The sequence below is a fragment of the Somniosus microcephalus genome, chromosome 8, assembly GCF_052327205.1.
Source record: "Somniosus microcephalus isolate GS21.2 chromosome 8, FLI_Smic_1.0, whole genome shotgun sequence".
NCBI classification, from domain to species: domain Eukaryota; kingdom Metazoa; phylum Chordata; class Chondrichthyes; order Squaliformes; family Somniosidae; genus Somniosus; species Somniosus microcephalus.
Window position 1 is genome coordinate 75,495,299 of NC_140994.1, and position 21,373 is coordinate 75,516,671.

At 44.5% G+C, this 21,373-nt stretch overlaps 1 protein-coding gene across 10 annotated transcripts in view; it reads right to left on the reverse strand.

Annotated features, from left to right (window-relative positions):
- Positions 1 to 21,373, reverse strand: part of pcdh15b (protocadherin-related 15b) — a 1,235,959-nt gene that overhangs the window by 541,334 nt on the left and 673,252 nt on the right. For all 10 annotated transcript variants that reach the window (XM_085994900.1, XM_085994899.1, XM_085994897.1 and 7 more), the window contains one exon: positions 9,569 to 9,697. In XM_085994900.1, coding sequence (XP_085851026.1) covers positions 9,569 to 9,697 — 129 coding nt within the window. The remainder of the gene's footprint in view (positions 1 to 9,568; positions 9,698 to 21,373) is intronic.

Consider the following 21,373-nt stretch of genomic DNA (forward strand, 5'->3'; position numbering starts at 1 on the left):
GCGTAACTATGCCCAGATCGACAGGGAAGCACTCAGCCTGGTATGGGGAGTGAAGAAATTCAACCATTACCTACACGGACAAAAATTTACCTTGTTGACTGACCATCAACCCCTCGTCTCCATATTCAACCCTAAAAAGGGCGTTCCCATTATGACAGCGCAAAGGCTACAGAGGTGGTCCCTTTTCCTAGGGGCACACCAATATGACATAGAATATAAAGGATCAAAACAGCATGGGAATGCTGACGGTTTATCGCGCCTACCGTTGCCAACGGTAGAAGAGGCACCTACAGTGGACCCAGTGGAGATGTTCCACTCAACCATAGTGGAATGTCTACCAGTAACAAATTCTACCATTGAAAAGGAAACGAGAAATGACCCGAGTCTCTCACGAGTCTACGATTTAACGGTGAAGGGATGGCCAGCACATGGCGAACCACTGTTGCCAGCATTCTCGCAAAGAAGAGAACAGCTGTCAGTGTGCCGAGGAACCTTGATGTGTGGATCCAGAGTGGTGATTCCACCCAAACTCCAGGATAAAGTGCTAAAGGAGCTTCACGAGGGGCATCTGGGTGGAGTGAAAATGAAGAACCTAGCCAGAGCCTTTGTGTGGTGGCCAGGTATCGATGGAGACATCGAAGAAATGACCAAGAGCTGTCTAGGATGCCAGAAGGTCCAAAACGCCCCACCACAAGCCCCTCTACATCCATGGGAGTGGCCCTCATCTCCATGGCAAAGGGTACACATCGACTTTGCTGGTCCATTTATGGACTCCATGTTCTTAATCGCGGTTGATGCACACTCCAAGTGGCCGGAGGTAATAAAGATGTCCTCCACCACCACGGAAAAAACCATCACAGTATTAAGGACCATATATGCCAGGAATGGGCTGCCTGAACAGATCTGTTCTGATAATGGACCGCAATTTGTGTCCGAAGAATTCAGGAAGTTCTTAAAAAACAATGGGGTTAAGCACTACACGTCCGCCCCATACCATCCCGCCACCAATGGATTAGCTGAAAGGTTTATCCAGACCTTCAAGAAGGCCATAAAGGCCATGGGTAATGAAGACATAAATCTACAACATAAGGTAGATAACTTCTTGCTTGCATACAGGAATGCAACACATGTGGTTACAAACCAAACTCCCGCCATGATGTTTTTCAATAGAAGACTAAGATGCCAGCTGGATTTGATCAAGCCAAACATCAGAAGGGACGTAGAGAACCGGCAATTTCAAGGCATGAATGAAAGGCCAACTAGAACCTTCCAGATAGGTCAACAAGTTTTGGCCCGGGACTACCGTACCGAGAAATGGCAGCCTGGAACTATTTGCACACGACTAGGACCGCTGATGTATACCGTGGACATTGGAGAAAGCATAATAAGGCGCCATGCTGACCAGATCATAGAGTCATCCGGAAAGGGACAACCTACACCACAACTCTATACGCCTAATGATGAAGCAGAGATACCCATAGTATCTACCTCCGATCCGGTGATACTGGAACCAGATGAACCCGACATTGGCATTCAAGCCGAATCGACCTTGCCAAAAGAACCTACTACACCACCGAAAACTACTACACCACGAGGCGTTATCCGGACCGAGTCAGGAAGCCTCCAGAGAGACTGACTTATAATTGATTAACTGCAGCAAATGTGTAGATTATTGTTCTTGTAAACATGTTAATTAATGATTACTTAAAATGTTATGTACTGGTTGTCTAAAAGGGGAGGAATTGTGGTGTATGTACCTTTAAGAGCCCCTGTGTACTGTAATGCCGGTAGTGGCCACTCGAGCTATATAAGCCTGTATAGTGTCTTGTATCTTTTAGTTCACCTCCAGACTTTGTTCAGTAAACACCTGTTAAACCAACTCCTGCATTCCGTGTCTCCATTAACACACGGATACAACACTCGGTACTTAGGGGGGAATTTTTCGGGGGGTCAGCAGGCGCATTCGGTGGTGGGTTGGGTGGGAATTTTGTTTTTGACAGCAGGTCAGGAACCCGCTGTCAATCCGCCGACATGCAACTTTCCCAGATGTTGGGTCTGTCAGGGCTGAACAGACCTGACATGCAGCGGCGGGGGAGGCAATTCAGGTCATTATGACCTTGTTAACAGCCCATTAAAAAGTATTTTGAGCTCACGTTACCATTTTACGAAGTCGCCCATGGAGTCCAACCTGCTTGGGGATCACTTCAGGTAAGGAGGTCCGGAGTTGTATGAGCGTGGGATCATCTCATTACTTGACAGCTGCAAATGTGCTATAAAAGCTCCCATCTCACAGCTGTTCACTTTCCAAGGTCAGAAGCTGTTGCTTACTGCATTTGGAAGACAGGTTGAGCTTTATGCAGGTTGCAAATGTTTGGAGCAAACTCTCTATCCAGTGTCACCTCATTGGAACAACCTCTCTCACCATTGACAGATCGCTTCTGTCATCTCAACTTCACCTGCCATCTATTACATCAGCATCAGCGCCCTTGAAACTATCTCAACCTTGGTCCTCAGAATCCCACCAAGATGAGCCCCAACACCAGCAGCACCAGGCACACCAGCAGCACCAACAACACCAACCTTCTCCACAATCAACTGATGCTGCACAGGACATCAGCACCTGACCATACTGATGCCAGGGATGACCTCACCATAGCCAGATTTACTTAACTTGAAGCTGTACACTCTGGCTGCCACATTATGTACCGGGTTGGCACCACCCCACACCAACATGATAAAGCATCCCCACAATGCCAAAGCCATTCCTTTCACACTCATGACCATTGCGGGGGGGGGGTACCGTTATGTCTCACCATTCACTGCAACTCACTAAGCCACTTCCAAAGGTGCACACAAATTTATCCAAGAACGCAAAGTGTTGAAAATAAAGGTTTCAATGTTTTGCAGCACATTAACAGACACTTTACATGAACATTAGCTAAAAAACCCAAGTGCCCACCCTTCTGTGTTGTTAGTTGGTATGATTGGACTAGGATGAGGGTGAGTGTGAGGGGTGGCTAGTGAGACGGGGAAGTGATAATGTAGATAGAGCGGGGTAGGTGGAGGTGCAAGGTAAGTTGGTGTGAGTAAGGCTTTGCAGTAACATTTTGTGATCTACTGAGATCATTGAAAGGTTTGCACCACTGCAACCTGGTCCTCCTGACGACATCCCTGCTTGTGTCCTCCTGTGCAATGTGCAACCAGGCTGCGTTGGTTTCCTGGGGAGGTCTTTTCCGCCCATTGGAAGGGAAGAGAACCTCCCTGCGTGCTGTGACTCCCTCCATAAGCATATGGAGGGAGTCATGGGAAAGCCTGGGTGCAGCCCTGCCCCTCTGTGCAGTGCTAGTCAGTGTTTGCAGCCCCTCAATGCTGTAGAACACTGATAGTACAACTGTCAAAATCAATTTGCGCGTGGTCGCTTTAAAGGAAACCGGCTGATGACACGTCATCAAATGACGTCATCAGACTTGCTTCCTTCAATTAGCTGGCAAACACGCTGGGAGAGCTTAACAAGCCCAATCAATGTAAAATCATTCTACAGAGTGGACTGGAACCAACAGCGGGGTCGAGACCCGCCATCCACACCAGACCCGCCGAGGTAGGGGAAATTGCGGCCTTAGTTTTAACCATATTTGGTGTTCTTCATGGACCAGGGCAGTAATACAGTCCATAACATCTTTGAAATGACCAGTTTGTTACCACACAGAATTAACTCACTTTTGTCAGGTAAATTAGCTTGTGTTTCGTGTAAGAAAATGCATATTACAGTAGCATGTTCTACTCTTAGAGCACATGCTGCACTTGTTTCAGTAGCTGAATTCACTGTCCACCTCTGACTGTTTTGATGACATGAAAAAGACAGGGATCAGCATCTTTTCAAAGTTCATCCATCATCGTGGCTTTTTGAATACATGCAAGAGGAAAAAATGAACATAGATTTCATTGAGATCAGTTCCTGTGCAACTCTCTGCTGTTGACAGCTTTGTAGGGAGCCTCATGAGAAAATCTGCAAAATGATTCCTTTCTGGCCCACAAACGTGGTGGTGAAAAGCTTGTCATTTCCGTAGCCATCATTCATTATGAGCTACAAGGTGGCTTTGATGAAGAACCATTAAAGAGTAGTACTGGGGGCTTGTGATTAGTAACAGTGATAAAGGTCTGATCATACAGATAGAAATCAAAATGTAGACAATCCCAGACCAAGGCATAAGCTTTTCTCTTGGTCTGAGAACAACTCAGTTACATACGTCAGAGCATCTTACTGGTGGACATGATTGTGTAGATTTGGTCTTACATATTGTTTTGTGTTAAGACTTTACTGAAAGCTACAAAAAGCTTAGTCTTCTGAGGATCAAAGTAAGCCATTTCAGTGTCACACAAAATTTTTTGTTTAGAGTAGCAAGGGCTTCCATGCTAGGCTGTTTTGCCTTCAGCGCTACGATAATTGGTGAAAACAGGTGTCACTTTTCTACTTTCTGCATGATGGCAATGGCTTCTATTTGTGTCAGTTCTTCTTCAACTGATACATGAAGGGGTGCACTGTTTCATTAATGAATAGCTTAACTTAGTAATTCTCCAATTTACTAATGCCTTGGAAAGCAGTAAGGTATTTCTTTAAGATTTGACCTCTCTGGCTATTCATGACATTGTAGGCCACCTGGATAGGATTGAAGACATTTATATTGTTGTAGCGAGGCAAAGTGCCATTGCCTTGTGCCACTGCATGAAATGTGCATGTTTTATCTCTGAACTCGAGACTGAAATTTTCCCCAGATTCATGGAGGATTGTTCAAAGCTGTGATTTACTGTGTAACACTCACAGGTGCTTATGACCATCATATCTGCTGATGTACTAATGTTAACTTGGATTCTTAGTTGATGTCTGGATTTTTGCAATATTCTGAAGTAGTTAAGCTGTATCCTTGCATCAGTGTAATGTCTGAGTGTGCATCTTTAAATAGATATCTATTTATTTATATACTTTGAAAATGGTACACTAAATGCATTTCCTGTCATGTGAGTGTCCCACTTCCTGGACCATAGTTCAACATCACACATTGTCATCCTAAGTTTTGATTGACGAAAATGAGAACAGAGAAAAAGGAGTCTGTAATTAGGCCCACTCAGGAAAATCTAACAATGAAAAAGCAGGTACTCAGCCAATCAAATGAGTCAAAACCTTTTCCAAAATCTTTTTGCTGTCATTTTTCTTTCAGCCAGCAGCCAGATAGCTAAAAATGCTATACACATTCAAAATCTTACATCTGCATGCACTTCCTGTCAAACTTTTACCATGATAAATTCTGAAAGTCATATTTTTTTTAAACAAACTACTTATGTACATTTCTCATGCTGTAATTACATCCTCCCCTGGTGCAGGCACTTCAATGCCACTACTAATGGCTAGATACAATTGCAACATTACAAGCTTACATAGGCAGTTTCCATTATAAATCTGAACATAGGTATTTATAACAGAAAAATAAGGACAGAATGTCTGACTTTCTCTCAGGACTGAATTATTTCCGTGCATATTGGTCTAATGATCTCCCTGCCTTCTAGCCTCATTTTACCCAAAGACTGCATTTGTCCTAGGACACTGACTAGTTTAAGTAATGAACATTTGAAAACTTAAATGATTTTCAATAAATATTGCAACTTATCCATAAATTTACTTAGCTTCTTCTTCCAAATGTTTCCATCGCATTCATCCTCAGAGACATAACCTCTCTCACAGGCCTGGCTTCAGTTTGCCACTAATCTCACTTTTACTACTCCTTTTGCTTCAGCCTTTACCCCCATTCCACTAACTCACCCCCAAAAGTTTAATCGCCTCCCTCAGTTTTCCACTAACTGCCTACTTTGCTCTTTCTCCCACAAGCTGTCAAGCCTATCTCTTTTCCCACTGTCCTCCTAGAGTAATTCAAAATGACATCAATTGCATTGGTTCAAAAGAAAAACCAATAACACCACAGAAAGAGACAAGGCAATAAAGTATGTCACACAAAACGAATGGATACAGGTGCACAGTATGTAGAATCAAGATCAGTTCAACTCACCAATTACATCAATCGCACAACGCAGTATCAGAATATATAAACATACAATGAAGCTTTACAAAACACAATTAAACAGTCATCATACAAATCAGCTACAGTAGACACAGGAATGAAAAAATGGCAATAACAATTAAGCAAGAAATAAAACAACACAACACTAACTACAAGTTTCAAAAAAGAAAATGCATATAAAACAAAACACTACCACAGGGACAATGACCAATGAAATAAATCACAACAATTATAATCAGATTAAAGACCATTAACTTGCAATTACAGTCATTACCAAATTAATGTCATTATATTTTAAGAAAATAATTTATGTATATAATTTAATCTATTTTATTCATTTACTTTTAAATCAATATTCTATTTATTCTGAATAACTAAAATATATTATATATTATCCATGACATCAAACAATTCCCAGGAACCTACAAGAGTAATTTTCACCTTCACTGCTTGAGGGGTAATCTGGCGAAGTGGATTGCCTGACCATTGTAGAACCTACACAAATTCCTATCCAGATTACTGACCCTACCCACAGGCCTCTCAGGAGCAGTTACATTAATCCCTACGAGTCCTAATTACATCATAGGACCCTGTAGGATTTGCATGCATCAGCAGGCCCTCGCCTGCCTGTAGCGGGCGCCTCGGCTAAATCTGGTAAGTGCGCAGTTAAAATGGTGTCGGGTGGGAGGGTGTAGGGAATGCAGCAGTAAGGTGCTCTATCGCTATTTTAAACACACGCCCGCCTGTTCCCGTTGATTGGGAAGGCTTACAATCGGGGCTTATGTATCTGACTCTTAAGGCCTTCTGAAGTGGCCAGGCAAGGCACTCAGTAGTAAAACATTTACTTTGAATGCCAAGTACCACCTTCTTGGGGCAACAAGGGATGGGCAATAAGTACACATTTGGAGAACAAATTTTAAAAAAAATCAACACGGTGAATAATAGAAGCTTTTACAATCAAGGGTCCACTGTAACTACCATAATCAACATTATCTCTTCACATCAATATCTTGGAAAACATTTATTTCTTTAAGTAACGCTTTGTTTACTCTGTTACTGATGAACAGAAATCTTCCTTGTATAATTATTAGTTAATGGCTATTTTACCACTGTATCCTTATATTAATTTTTCATTAGCATCTGTGCACTGTATTCCACTCATTAAGACATCTTTCAGATTTGGCTGGAGTGCATTTCAGATCCATGCAAATCAATTAGAGATATATTTCTTTTGAACTTTTAGGTACTCCTCATAATCCCATTTTTGTTGCCTTTTCAGTTTCCATTTGACATTTTCAACCTTAGAGGTATGTCAGTATCACTGTTCTTCACACTGATTATGGATTGGCTGTCTACATTGCTCCATTCAGAGGGTACTGGCTATGGGTGCTCGCTGAAACACGTTGGGAGAGGAACATAGGCCTTTATAGGGTAAATTTTGTGAGATTCTACCCTCTGATCTTGCCCAACAATACTGATCCTTACATTTCTTTGATAGTCAACATCTCGTATTTCAGTACTTGGCAAACTATTCAGAGATGTCTGTATGAAATGAACAGCAGCAGAAAATGAAGGAACTAAATGAAAAAAGGTGAATGGAATGAGATAATAAAAATTGAAGGAGAGATGGAATGAAATGTTAGAACGTGGTAAATGGTGTGTAAATAATTCAGAGAAAAGATTGTGACAAAGTATGAAATGAAATTTGGAAAGGAAAAATTATGCATTCTAAATTCAACTGACAACATGGTTTTAATTTAAGAAAAATAGTTCAACCATGTTTATGAAAGAATACCACATTTTACTTTGATGACTTCAGAAATTGAATCTCACAATCCAAGAACACAGACTTAAGTAGTTACTAGTAATCAAGGTGTCAACCCATGGGCTAATAAGCTAAAGTTGCTCTCAGCAATTTCCAGATCATAGGGCTGAAATTTTGAGGTGTCATCTTCCAGCACAATGTCTCGCTGTTGGCGAGCACAAGTCAGAAAATAAAGGCTAGCTTATCCCTCAACCATGCTCCTGTCTAATGGGGTTTTGCACAGGGAGTGCAGCCAAGGAATTTTGGCCCTCACATTTAACAGAGTTAAATGCAATATTCAATTTTTGCCATCTGTTTTTTTGAAAGATTGGGCAAAAATCTGTATTTTTACCTGAACTTGCTACATCTACTCAATGGCATGAATAGTGGCACTCTATCAGAAAGCAATCTTACCCAACTCTCTCTCCCCATTACTAATTGTACTGGGTTGACCCACAAAGGGGTAAATGTTATTTTTATCACTCACACACAAGATGCTATTGGAAATTCAGAATTCAGTTTCCGAAAGGGAAAGGTCTGTACAAAAGTCATGGCTTGGAGCGCTAGAGGAATAAAAAATTACCCCAATATTGACACAGTTATGACGGCACCGTTTTCCATAATTTACATTTTAAAATAAAAGAATTGAACAAATAAGACCAGCTAGCCCAGCATCATTTTAAGATTTGGCATGGGGATATGAGACTACTTCCAGGAGACAGTCTCACACCACCTTAATTTTGCATCACCACTGTAACTTGTACCTTTACACCACTCTAAAAGCTATACCTGGTGTAAACCTAAAACATAAGAGGATCAAATAGCAGCACATAATACATTATGTTGTTGAACAGAACATCATTCTTGTTTCAAAGTACAACAATCAGTCTTACTATTCATAATGAGCACAGAACTGGGCCCAGTATATGAGGAGGCACATGGAGGGTGAATGGAGATCAAGTGAAGCGCTCTGAACTAGCTGCAGCAGTGTCAGTGTGGCATTCGTCTTTGCAGAATGTAGATTTGTTTTGCAGTTATAAGCTAGGTAGAAACTGAAGGAAGGTAGTTTCACAGTGAAGCTGGTTTTAAATGGGAAAGTGCATAGTTGGTGATGAGAGACTTTCTTAATGTTATGATGCTTGCTTTATTTATTTACTGGTTTGAATAGGACAAAATGCATTGTGGTGCCCAATGCAGTAAGAGATTAATCAAGAAGTATGCCCACTGAATTAATCTCACACTGCAGAGTATATTTGTCATGTTTAAAAATACTTCCAGTCACAGTGTTAGTTCATGTATCTTATTTAAATTCCCTTGTTGGTTGAAATTCCACAATGCAATATTTGTGATGCATTGATTAATGTGCTTGCATGAAAGTCCTTGGTTTATTATTAAAACAGTAAGCCAAAAAATGTCATGCAATTGTGCTAACTACACAACAAATATCACAGCATGGAATTTCAGCCCACTAGAGATTACACACAGTATTAGCTACTCATTTATTACAAAATGCTTCAATTCCTAATATCATTTTGACATGTGAGATACAAATTACAAATTTAAAAATTAAAAGTTGAATTTAGAAAATATAGTGCAATTCAGTTTTATGGAAGGAGCATTGGAAACACACTTTAATCATTTCAACATTTCACAGTCGACACATTTCTTCCAGAAACAGTTCAAATTGTCTTACCCTGACTTGACCCACATAGATATTTGCTTCCTCCTCCAATACAGTAAAGTTCTTAAGAAAGATTGCATCAAAGGTTGGGTCATTGTCATTCACATCAGTAACCACTATGTTGACAGTAGTAGTGGAAGTCTAAGGAAAGAAAGTCGAGGTTCAACAAAGCTCGCTCTCTACAGGCCACCATTTGAAGGCATACATCAATTGTGAAAACAATTTATGCATCCTGCTACATCTTAATGAGCAATTAGAATAATAATTTGCTATTAATTCTGAACAAGATGTGCAAGAATTATTTTCTTGGAACAGTTGGCATGACAAAGCCGTTATCGGTATTAAAGTGACATGTGAAAGTCATTTATAATGCACCTTTGGAAATCAGCAAATACTTCCCAGCATAATCACAAGCAGAGAAAATTTCGATACAATTAATCAAGCCCTCTAGTGAATTATGTCAAGGTCAGATTACTTAGAGCTGTTTGAACTAATGTCTATAATACATTCTGTAAATGTTTTTTTTTAATATATACACATCAATTTATTATTAAAACATTCATGGCTTTCTGGTTCTGGTTCATCAACTATTCCAATCTAGCTCTCAGAATATCAATGTATTACAACCAGTTACAAAAGAGTGATAGCTTTTCCAATTGTTCATTTCAGTCAATCACTATTTTAAGAAATCTTGGAAGACATTAAAATTATCTTTCAATTTGCCCCCTTTGCTTTGTTGACTTGCATAAGTTTGATTATAAACTTCTCAAGTTAATCTACCTTCTGCTGCTGCCTTTTGAAATGTGTCCAAGAAGAAATGAAAATGCACGAGAATTTTAATTTAGAAAACATAGGGCAATTCACATTTTTTCAGAAGAAGCATTGCGAAAAACATTTTAATCATTTCAGCTACATTTTTCATCAGGAAGAACAAAGTCTGATTATTTTCCATTCTGGATTTAATTGAATATATTTTCTCCTAACTCCTTTAAGGACTCATCGGGCTCGAATTTCCCAGGGCTGAGGAGGCGGGAATGGAGGCGTGTGGGGTGTTAAAATTGCAAAAAGTGGCGGGCGGGGTTGTGGCGGGCGGGCCCAACCCCGCCTCCATCCTGCCTCCAACCCGCCTCCAACCCCGCCTCCATCCCGCCTCCAAGCAATTTTCCAGAAATCATGTTTACTGCTCCCGTCTCCGTCCCGCCTCCAAGAGGCGGGATAGGCCCTTAAGGCCCTTAACAAGCACTAAATTGCCTCTATTATCCCATTTTGAAAGGCCTTTGTGATTTTAACCCTTTTCCCACGTAAAGCACGCCTGCTCTGAAACACGACGGTGAAACCTGGCGGTAGCACAATGGGATTGCTGACAATTAGCTGCAGCTCCACCATTAAATAGGATATTTGATCAGCCATCATTTGCAGGTGGCAGGACTTTGTTGTCTCAGGTCTGGGGGAACTTTTAGAAGGCATAACCACAGCTGTGGAAGTTTGGAGCCTGACACCCATCTCCAGTGTGACCTCCTGGAAACCCCTCTCGCCACCTTGACTGAGCACTTCCTCAACTGAGGCATATACCAGAAGCATGGGAGGCATTTATTTCCTTCCCTTCTGGACATCAGATGAGGACGAAGACCAGCCGTGGCACCAGCAGAACCATGAACAACAGCAGCACCAACAGCAGCAGCACCAACAGCAGCAGCACCATCAGGAGCGCCAAGCTGCTGCTCACCCACCTGAAGCTGCACAGGCCAGAAGGTGCCAGCGCATGGAAGCCTGTCGGCGCAGGAGATACCCCCCAAACAGGGTCTACAGACACAGGGTCAGCTACCTCAACATGTCTGAGCAGCAGTGCCAAAGGCGGCTCCGACTTTCGCGAGAGGTAGTGGGTGATATCTGCGCAATGCTACAACAAGACCTGGAGCCCAGAGGACCAGGTGGACATCCCTTACCAGTTGCCATCAAAGTCATCACCGCACTCAACATTTTTGCCTCCGGCTCATTCCAGAGATCAGCAGCAGACATCAGCGGCATCTTCCAGGCGACCGCACACACTTGCATCACGCAGGTAACCGATGCCCTCGTTGCCATCGCGCACAATCACATCTATTTCACCAAGGATCAAGCAAGTGTCACAGCGCGTGCAGTTGGATTAGCTAATCTGGCAGGCTTTCCAAGGATGCAGGGCATCGTTGACTGCACACGTGGCCCTTAAGGCACCCCATTGCAAGCCAGGTATTTTTGTCAACCGCAAGGGCTTCCACTCCCTCAACGTTCAGCTGGTGTGTGACCACAAGGAGGAAATTTTGCATGTTTGTGCCAAGTACCCTGGCAGTTGCCATGGCTCCTTCATACTGCCCCAGTCTAGAGTGCCTCCGCTATTCAGTCCACCAGACCAACTTAACGGATGGCTACTTGGAGAAGAGGGCTATCCCCTGACAACGTGACTAATGACGCCATTGAGGAGCCCATCCAACGAAGCTGAGGAGAGCTACAACTCCAGCCACATGTCCACCAGAGCCATAATCGAGCAAACCACTGGTTTGCTGAAGATGCGCTTCAGATGCCTGGATAGATCAGGTGGAGCCCTGCAATACTCAGCAGCCAGGGTCTCCAGAATCGTCGTGGTTTGCTGTGCACTTCACAACATGGCACAGCGTCGTGCCTTGCAGATTCCTGAGGACAATGTGGCTCCTCACGTATCCTCCTCAGATGAGGAGGAGGAGGAGGAGGAGGTGGAGAGCAAAAACGAACATCTTGCAGAGGCCCATCAACCAGCGGCAGCAGTACGCGAGAACATTGCTGCCCGGGATGCAAGGAACTCACTCATCTTGGCCAGATTTGCTTAGACTAGCCAGTCAAGCACTTTTGCCTCACAGCTTCTTACCAGAGCTTCGACAATGGCCAAGAACCAGCAGATTCCTAACAATTTGACCAGCATACTGACAACTGCAAGTAATCCTATGCCCTCAATGTGGAAGCCCCATTAGCGAAATGACACACGCTACAACTGCAGCAGTAGCCATCAGATTTTTTATTTACAATAACCATCTGATGGATTTTTAACATTGAACATCAAATTTCACCCAAGTGACTACCCTTGTGACTATTTGTGCAGTATCTTTCTCTTACACGTGCTCCTATGTGGTGCTTCCCCTGTGGCTTCAGCAGATGTGGAGGCCCCTTGCTCAGTTTTTTGCTGCTCCTGTCTTGACACCTTTGTCGGGGCTCCTCTGGGGTTGCGAACATGTGAGGGCTCGCCAACAGTCTGCTGCTCCTGCGGCTGTGCAGGGGTTGAGACACCGATCTCAGTTGGGTGGGGATTCTGGTGGGGCTCTGACCGAGGACTTGTCAGTGGCATGGAAGTGTGAGCACTTGGAGAGGAGTCCCCACTTCCTTGTTCTCTGCCACCATCATCCCTCTCATGGGTCAGGTCCACCTCAGCACTTGCAAGTGGCTTGAGAGCACCTTGCTGCACATCAGGGGGGTCATGGGGACCCGTATCTGCACTGGCAGTCCTACTCAGAAGGACTTCCATGAAGGTCTGGTTTCTCTGTTCAATAGATGACCATCGCTTCTCCAGAGATGTCATTCTATTCAGAACACTCACCATGTTTTCTGCACTCTGGTGACTTATCAGCTCCATGGAGGTTGCCATCCTTTCCATGGTGATGCGTTCATGCGCCAATGACTCCACAAAGGCTCTGCTCATGTTCGCTATGGACTCCTCCATTCGCTCCACACTCGCAGCGACCCTGGAGACAAAACCTGCCAGAGACTCCTGCATCTATTCCTGGAGTTCCAGCACCGCTGATCTTGTGGATGGACCCAGAGGCAGAGGGTCGACATGCAGCTGAGCCGAGCTGGGAGGGTCCTGCACCCTCCAACTAGGACACTCCACTGCTGTCCCTGTCTCCACAATCTGCTGATGCTCACTTGTGAGCTGTGATACACCAGGTGACAACACTACTCTATCTCGCGATGGTCCCACCGAGGTGTGAGTGTCTGCGCTGGTGCTGGGTGCACTGAATTCTGCTGACGCTGCGCCCTCAGAGGTTGCAGCTTCCTCTGTGCAGTCTGGATGCTCTGGCTCTTCCTCCTGGCTAGCGGGGACAGGTGCTTGCACTGGTCCTGTGGGGGAGTAAAGGAAAGAGTCAGAGATGTGATGCCAAGGTTACATGCACATTGCATATTGCAGATGATCATAAGTCCATCTGTTAGAGCTTCAGAATCACTATCAGCGACTCATGCAATGTCATTGAGAGAGATGGAAAACTATTCTGTCACCAGCTTGCTGTGATGCACCCGTCTGTCCGTCCCCCACTTGCGCATCGTCCTCCACTCCCACAATCTCCAGGACTGCCTCCTCCCAGGTGGTGAGCTGGGCTACTGAGGGTGGCCCTCCTCCTGTCCTCGCTCTTTCCCTCTTATTGTGAGCTCTCTTTTCCTGCAATGAGGGAGAGAAGTGGAGTTTGAGTAAGAATGAACGAGTGAGTGTAGAGAATCCATAGCATAGATTCTTAGAAGGAGACAAAGATGGAGTAAGGTGGCAAGACCAAGGGCCCTCCCTGTGTGTTGTAAGTTGTTTTCATAGCATCACAGTGATAGGGAGTGTGAGGGCTGCATAGTCGAATAGTTAGGTGAATGTGACCACAGAGAGAGGGAATGGGTAAGGGTGCATGGATGTCAGTGTCAAGTGGGATGTGGAGGAAGAGATTGCTAAAGCTGAGTGCTGGTGAGGAGAGGCAATGGGGATCAGATTGAGGGTGATGGGAAAGTCACACTCACTTTTCCAGTGCGCAGGATGTCATGAAACCTCTTCCTGCACTGAAGCCAGGTTCTGCGGGTTACCGACAAAGAGTTGACCTCCTGGGCCACCTGAATCCACACAGCCTTGGTCTGCTGGGGAGGCTTCTTCCTCCCTGAAGAAGGGAAGAGCACCTCTTCATTGTCTCTTGCTCCCTCCACTAAAGCTTGCAGGGCAACGTCATCAAACCTGGGAGCAGACCTAAGTCTCTCGCTGGTCATTCTGCCTCCAGGTCCCTCTAACATGAAAGGCCAAAAGGTTGGCAGTCTGCAGAAGAAGCAAGGCTTGTTGCAGACCTTAAATGCAGCAGCAATGATGACATCATCGGAGGCGAGTTTCAGACTGAAAAAACTCATTGGGCCATGGGTTCCTACACGCTGGAACTCAATTGCCCACTTAAGTTAAAATCACATCATTTTCCCACATTGATTTAGAATCGGGTGGCTAACATGAAAAGCGGATTACACGACCCCAGCCCGCCCCAGTGACAAAATCCAGCCCATCGTGTCAACTGCATTTGCTGGCAACCAGCCGATTAGCTAGATTCTGCCAAAGGCATTTTTCAGCCTGGAAAGCAGCTCATAGTGATTTACCCGATGGCTATTTCCCCCCTTCCTACAGGTAGGTACACGACCTCTCTGCTTAGCACCTCCTCCTGAAACCAACTTGATTTTTGAGGAAGCTTGGGGATCAATCCATGAGCTATCACATCGACCATTGCAATAATTGACAATGCCTGGCAATTGTTTTTATTTAGTTATCTTTCTTTGGAGGACGCAAACACTTTTCCCTGGTCTCCTTAGGCCATGCAGCAACTGCTACTGCAATTGTTGGTACATAATTTACATAGAATTTTACAGCAGAGAAACAGGCCAGAGTTGATGCTCCACACAAGCTTGCTCCCACCTTACTTCATCTCATGTTATCAACGTATCCTTCTGTTCCTTTCTCTCTCTACCTAGCTTCCCTTTAAATTCCACATACGTACGCTAGTAGGCACACAAGAGTATTCTAGTGCTCAATATCCCTCTCATTTCTCACCCTCCTCAGGGAGCAGCAGTTAGACTCTGCTCTGTGTTTCCCTGCATGATATTGTGAAACTGGGACTCTAATGATTTTAGGGATCCCAGGCATGAATCCACATCCTACTGCACTGTAACTCTGCATGTTAGTGGTGCAATGCAATTAGTGACTTGCTTGGGGGGTTTTAACTATGAACAGGTTTCGGGCGGACGGGGAGAGGGGCAGGGCGAGCATCGAATCCACCCAAAGTCATCGGTTTGAGGCACGGGCTGTAATATCTCCCAACCCTCATTTGCATCCCACTGGCCAGCTGCAAGCCCGAAATGAGCAGATAAAGACGGCTTGCCAGCTTCAGGCAGGTCAAAATCGTGGGGCCCGGAGGCCGCCCGCCAGCACCAAGGTACTTTGCGGCGGGATGCAGTGGAAATCAAGGTTCCTGTTGGGCAGGCAGGGTTACAGTTCCCCCACCCCACCCCGCAGTCTCTGGTACATATAATAGAAATGAAATATGTAATCTGTTCCACGAGCTGTTTAAACCATCGTAATCGGACATTAAACAACCTGCAACTAGAATAGATGTGGCTGCCAAAATACGGAGGGAGCGGGGATAATTTTCACTTTCGGTGATGGTAAAAAAAACTGGCAATAGCGGATCGCTGTCCGTTATACACCCGCTCTGATCTTCTTTCTATTGATTTCAATGAAAAGGAAAATTGGGAGGAGCGCACAACAGGCAGCCAATCTGCTGCCGCCAGCTTTTTGCCACTGCTGAAAGTGAAAATCATCCCCAGGATAAGCTGGAAAGTTATAGTGATGCTCTTCTCAATGTAAAAAAAATCTGATAGGACTGCCTGCACTTCAACTACCTGTTTCAGAAGATCTAGATGTTGACAACATCCAGTGAGTTAGCAATGGGTACTCACTCGCTAGGGGCACAAACTATTCATCACCATTGTCTCTGAAGAGTCAAGATTGTTCTTCCAGTGCTCTACTGACACGGGCCTCGGCACCATAAGCAGTCGACATTGGTTTACTAGGAGGAGAATCACTGCACAGATATCTAAGACTTTTACAACTATCAGACCCATCTCTACTCAATTACAGGAAACTTTGGCCTAGAAATTGGCCTGAGGCGCCGAAGCGGCGCAAAGTTCGCCTGGGCGTTGGAATTTGCGCCGCGATCGCCGCATTAGCGATTGCCGCAAATTCAGTTGAAGTGGCCCTAGAGGGAGACGGGGCGCGGCTCGAGGCGCTCCACGTCCCTCTTAGGGCGCTGAAAGTGAATTTCGCAGCGCTACGTGCCGCAGCGCCACACGCTGTGGCACGGCACGCTGCGGTACTGCAGGCCTTCCTCCCACTGTTAAGGGGGAGGGGCCTGCAACAGCACGAGCCCCGCACCGAGGAGCAGTGCCGGGCTCTCAGGAAACAGCCGGCAATGCCGCGGGGGGGAGACCAGGAGGCCGGGGACAGAGGAGCTGGTAAGCGGCCGCCGAATAAGCGGCCGCCCCGCACCTCCACCTTAACTTGCGCCTCTGCCGGCGCAGCAAGGCCCCGTGAACCGGGCGCGGGTAGCGAACGGCGCTACAGCGGCGTTCGCTACCAAATATCGCGATCGGGGCGCGAATGGGGCGCTGCACACACCGATGACGTCATCGGTGGCGGCGCAGCGCAAAAGGCTAACGCCACCATTAGCACCCCTGCTGAATATCGCGGGAGGCGCAGCCAGTGGCGCTACAGCCACTGACTGCCTCTTTAGGCGCTAACAGGTGGCGCTACTCACCCAATTTTTCCCCCTTTGTGATATCCGGAGGCTAAATGTCCAGCAAGCTTGAGCCACCGGCAAAAATCAGGAGCCGTTTTATTAGGCTTTTTTTCTTCTCGTGGCTTTTTTTTCAACAGTCAGGCTCTGCAAAGTCTCTCTGAAGCTGTTGTTAAGCTACAGAGACGCTTCCAAGGTACGGGCCGACTGTTTAGAAGCTGTTGCTAAGCAACAGTGTTTGTTGTCAGATACGGAGATGAAAAGCTCCGTATGCTTCAACATTAATGCTGGTGTGTCCGGCAGTTTTGAGGGAATGGCAACAGCTCGGTCCCGTCGGTGCCGGATAGCACAAAGTTTCCTGTACTGTACGGGAACTACAGTACAGATCAAAATAGGTTCCACTGTTGTGACATTGGCATTTCTGTATATGGTACTTGATGTTGAACTAAAAATAGATGATGCTGCAGGCTTAAATCTGAGGGAGCAGATTTAAGTTGATACTATGAACCCATTGGGCTGGATTTTGCCAGCCCCGAGGAGGCGAGTATGGAGGAGGGACTGCCGGTTAAGTTACAGAAAGTGAGGGCGGATGGCAAGCCCGCCCCCAACCCGCCTCCGTGCCCTCTTACCAGGAGGCGGGAAGCCGTCCTGCCCCGGGTCCCGTCTCCTCGAGGTGGGAACGGATTAAATCCTATTAACTGCCTGTTAACAGGTAAACAGGCAGAAAATAGGATTAACCCCATTTTTCCATCCAACGTGCAGGCTTCCCGACCACGGGGAACCCCACCAGGGTGTAGGAGACGAGTAGGAGATCTGCGGGGGTCAGAGGGGTCTGAAAGTGCAATGTAGAGGTGAGTGATGGGTGCAAGTGTGGAGTGGTGAGTATGTAAGATAAGTGTAAAGTGTTAGAAAATGTTCACTTACATTTGTTTCTGCCTACAGCCTTCAGCCGCTGTGGAGCCGGAGACCCGACATCTCCATTGTAGATTTCACAGACTGGCTGTTGGATCCTCCGAACCAACAGCCAGGTGATTTCTGCAAAGTTGAAAGGTTTGATAAGTCCTGAACACAATGACTCATCAAACTACACAGAATGTCAGTGTTTGACAGCTTCACAGAACTGTCAAACGCTGACATTTCTTCTTTCAAAAAATCTTGACAGATGGCACGTCATACGCTGATGTGCTCTGTCAGTGACTTCCCCCTAATTGGCCTGCTGAGCCCGCTGGGCGGACTTAACGAGGTCAATCATGAGAAAATCCTGCTGGTTGGCCAGAAGCTGATGGAGGCAGGATTGAAAGCCGGCAAGCAGCAGTCCCGCCTCCAAAAGCTTCCCATTGACAAAATCCAGCCCATTAAGTCTCTTTAGAATAGTTCATCAGTTTTCCCTTGAGGAAGAAGGAAGATGAAGATCATCAGCTGACTTTGCAGCTATCTATCTTCCTGTTGACCAGGAAAGGTGCCATCATCGTTTCAGGTACTCTAAACATCAGGCTTCTGGTGTCTACTTTCCTCGGACTTCCCTCAGAATTTTTTTAACAGCATTTACATAATATGAAGCTGCTGTCTATTGAAAATCACAACAAGCCCTGCCTGTTAAAGGCACTGGACACAGATTTGGTAGGTAGTAAGTGGCATAAATTAGAAACTAAGTAAACACTTGAGTTGGAACTACAAGCTTAGCAAAATAAAAAACTCAGGCCATAGGCCCAAACATAGCCACGATGAAAATTATGTACTCACTCGTGAGCAGCACAAATGTGACTGATGTTGACACTGGGAGAAACTGAATGAAAGATAAACCAGGGGGACATGGTAAAAAATGCAGAAAGGGCAACTACATGTTGCAAGGATAGATATCTCAAAGGAACAATGATTCTGTCATGCTAGGATACATTCATTTAGCCATGAAAAATAATAAATAAACCATATCTGTATATTCTACTGTGCAAGTGTGATTCTCAGTGGGATGGATAGGTAGATAAATCAATCGAAATTGGAATAGTGCGAGCTGGTCTGAAAATAAACTATTCTATTTTTTCCCCACGAAAATATTTTAAAAAGACTCTAAAAATACGTTAGTGTTTATTCCTCGTTCAAGTTTCAGTTATGTATTTAAAGCACATTGCACACCCATATGCAAAGAAACACTAGTAATGTTTACTTCTGATAAGTATAAACCTGATCCATGCACAATAGGCTGATGAACAAAATTACATTACAATCAGTCCCGTTGTACAGAATTCCTGATCCAGACGTTAGTTACAAAAATTCTAATTCAAGCATGAAATGTTTGCAATTATTTCATTTTAATATTCAGCATGAAATGCAGGAAATCCACAGGGAGGATGACAAGACAGTTCAGATTCATTTATGCAGAAGTTGGCAAATGTGTGGAATATACTGCCTAGGGAGGCATTGGGAGCTGTTTGTATCAGCAAATTCAGGAGAGAATTGGTTAAGTACCTGGAGAAATAAAATCGATGGAAGAGTATGAGCAGTATCACGGGATATGATATTTCTTAAACTAGACACTGGGACCATCCATAATGATCTTTTCCATTCCTCTATCTTCCTATGTTCCTGTCGTTAGCTGTAGCAAACAGAGGTCTAAACATTCTTGTAAAGTGGATATTTTTATTTGTAGATTGAACTGCTAAATGAATAAGTTAACTGTGGTACAACATTGTGCAAATTGACAAATTTAGTTGGTAACAATCCTAAACAAACAGAACTATAATTGAAGCATTGGCCCAGAATTTGCAGGAGCAGGGCATTTCATGGTGTTCCCCATTAGTTCGACTTTTTCTTCATCCTTCAGCTTAAAAAAAAATTGTGCTACAAATTACTGGAAGTGCGAGCTGAAAATAGTCAACAGGGCATCTGGAACCTTGGTGAACAACAGGACCAATGAGATTTAAAGATTGAAAAATAAACAGAGGAACGGTGAAGGGGGAAATAGAGTGAATTAGAATCAAAGCAGATACAGAAAGAAATAAAGAGAAAGAAAGATTGGAATAAGACAGAAAAAAAGAGACAGAAAGGAAAAAATTTAAAATGTAAAATATTAAAGTTTTAAAATCTCTAACAACAATTTACTACTTGTAGGAATCGCACTCCACAGTTTCAATTGTTCCCTTTCTGGGCCGAAGAGTTTGAGTGGCATGTCAGGAACATAAATTTTGTCATTTAAAAGGTACTTACATTGTTAAGTACCAGCCCTAACTTTCTGCAGTGATTATTTAGTTGGCAATTAATGTGCAAATGCAGCAATTTCACGGGGAGGTTGAAGGCGAGCTGCCATTTTCGCGAGGCTAATGGTGAAGTCCAGTAATTTGTAGCACTTTGCAATTCACAGGGTATCTCTTCCTTGCCACAAGTTGCTGGATGATTTACACATTAGTAACAGCGAGCAGATTTAACTTGCCATTATGTTGGCAGAAAATTCAGGCCCAATGTTTTTTGGCAAAATACTTATGTCTATACGATGACTCAATTGTAGTGACTTCCAGCTGTCTATAAAAAAAAAAGCCACTAAGAAAATGATGTATACTAGCTACACTTATGAGCTTGAAAGAGGACTATTATTATACTTTATGTCCAGCTGGTAATTGCTGAAGAAGTAAATATGAAATGAACTGCACAGAAAAGCTGATACAATCTGTCAGAAAACATTATGGCTTCTATCACTGAGGCACTCCCCACAATGCGTTGCTTTGGCTATTCTTTCTTTACTAACTGATTCATTTTAAACACCAAGGGGGAAAAATTCAGTATCGCCCCGTTTGGGGCGCCGTTATCGGCCGTGTACAAAGTTTAACGCCTGGTGCTAACTATCGCCTCCGACAGCAAACTTGGCTTTTATCGCCCCTGGAGGTGATTGGAGCACTAAATCAGGCACTTCACATCTGTCTTAAGGCGCAAAGGCTAAGGAGCGAGGCGCTAACTCACAGCGCTGGCGAAGCTCATGTGATGTCAGTCAGCAATGGAACACAGACACACTGGCTCCGGCCAGTTCTTAAAGGGGAGTTCTGATGAATGGTCATCGACCTAAAACGTTAACTCGGTTTCTCTCTTCACAGATGCTGCTTGACCTGCTGAGTTTCTCCAGCATTTTCTGTTTTTATCTTAAACGGGAAGGTTGATCTTGGTCTCCATCCACATCCTGCTCATTGCAGCCTTGAATCTCGGCCTGGAGAGACCTGTACATCAAATCTGCTAGAAAGAACAATGG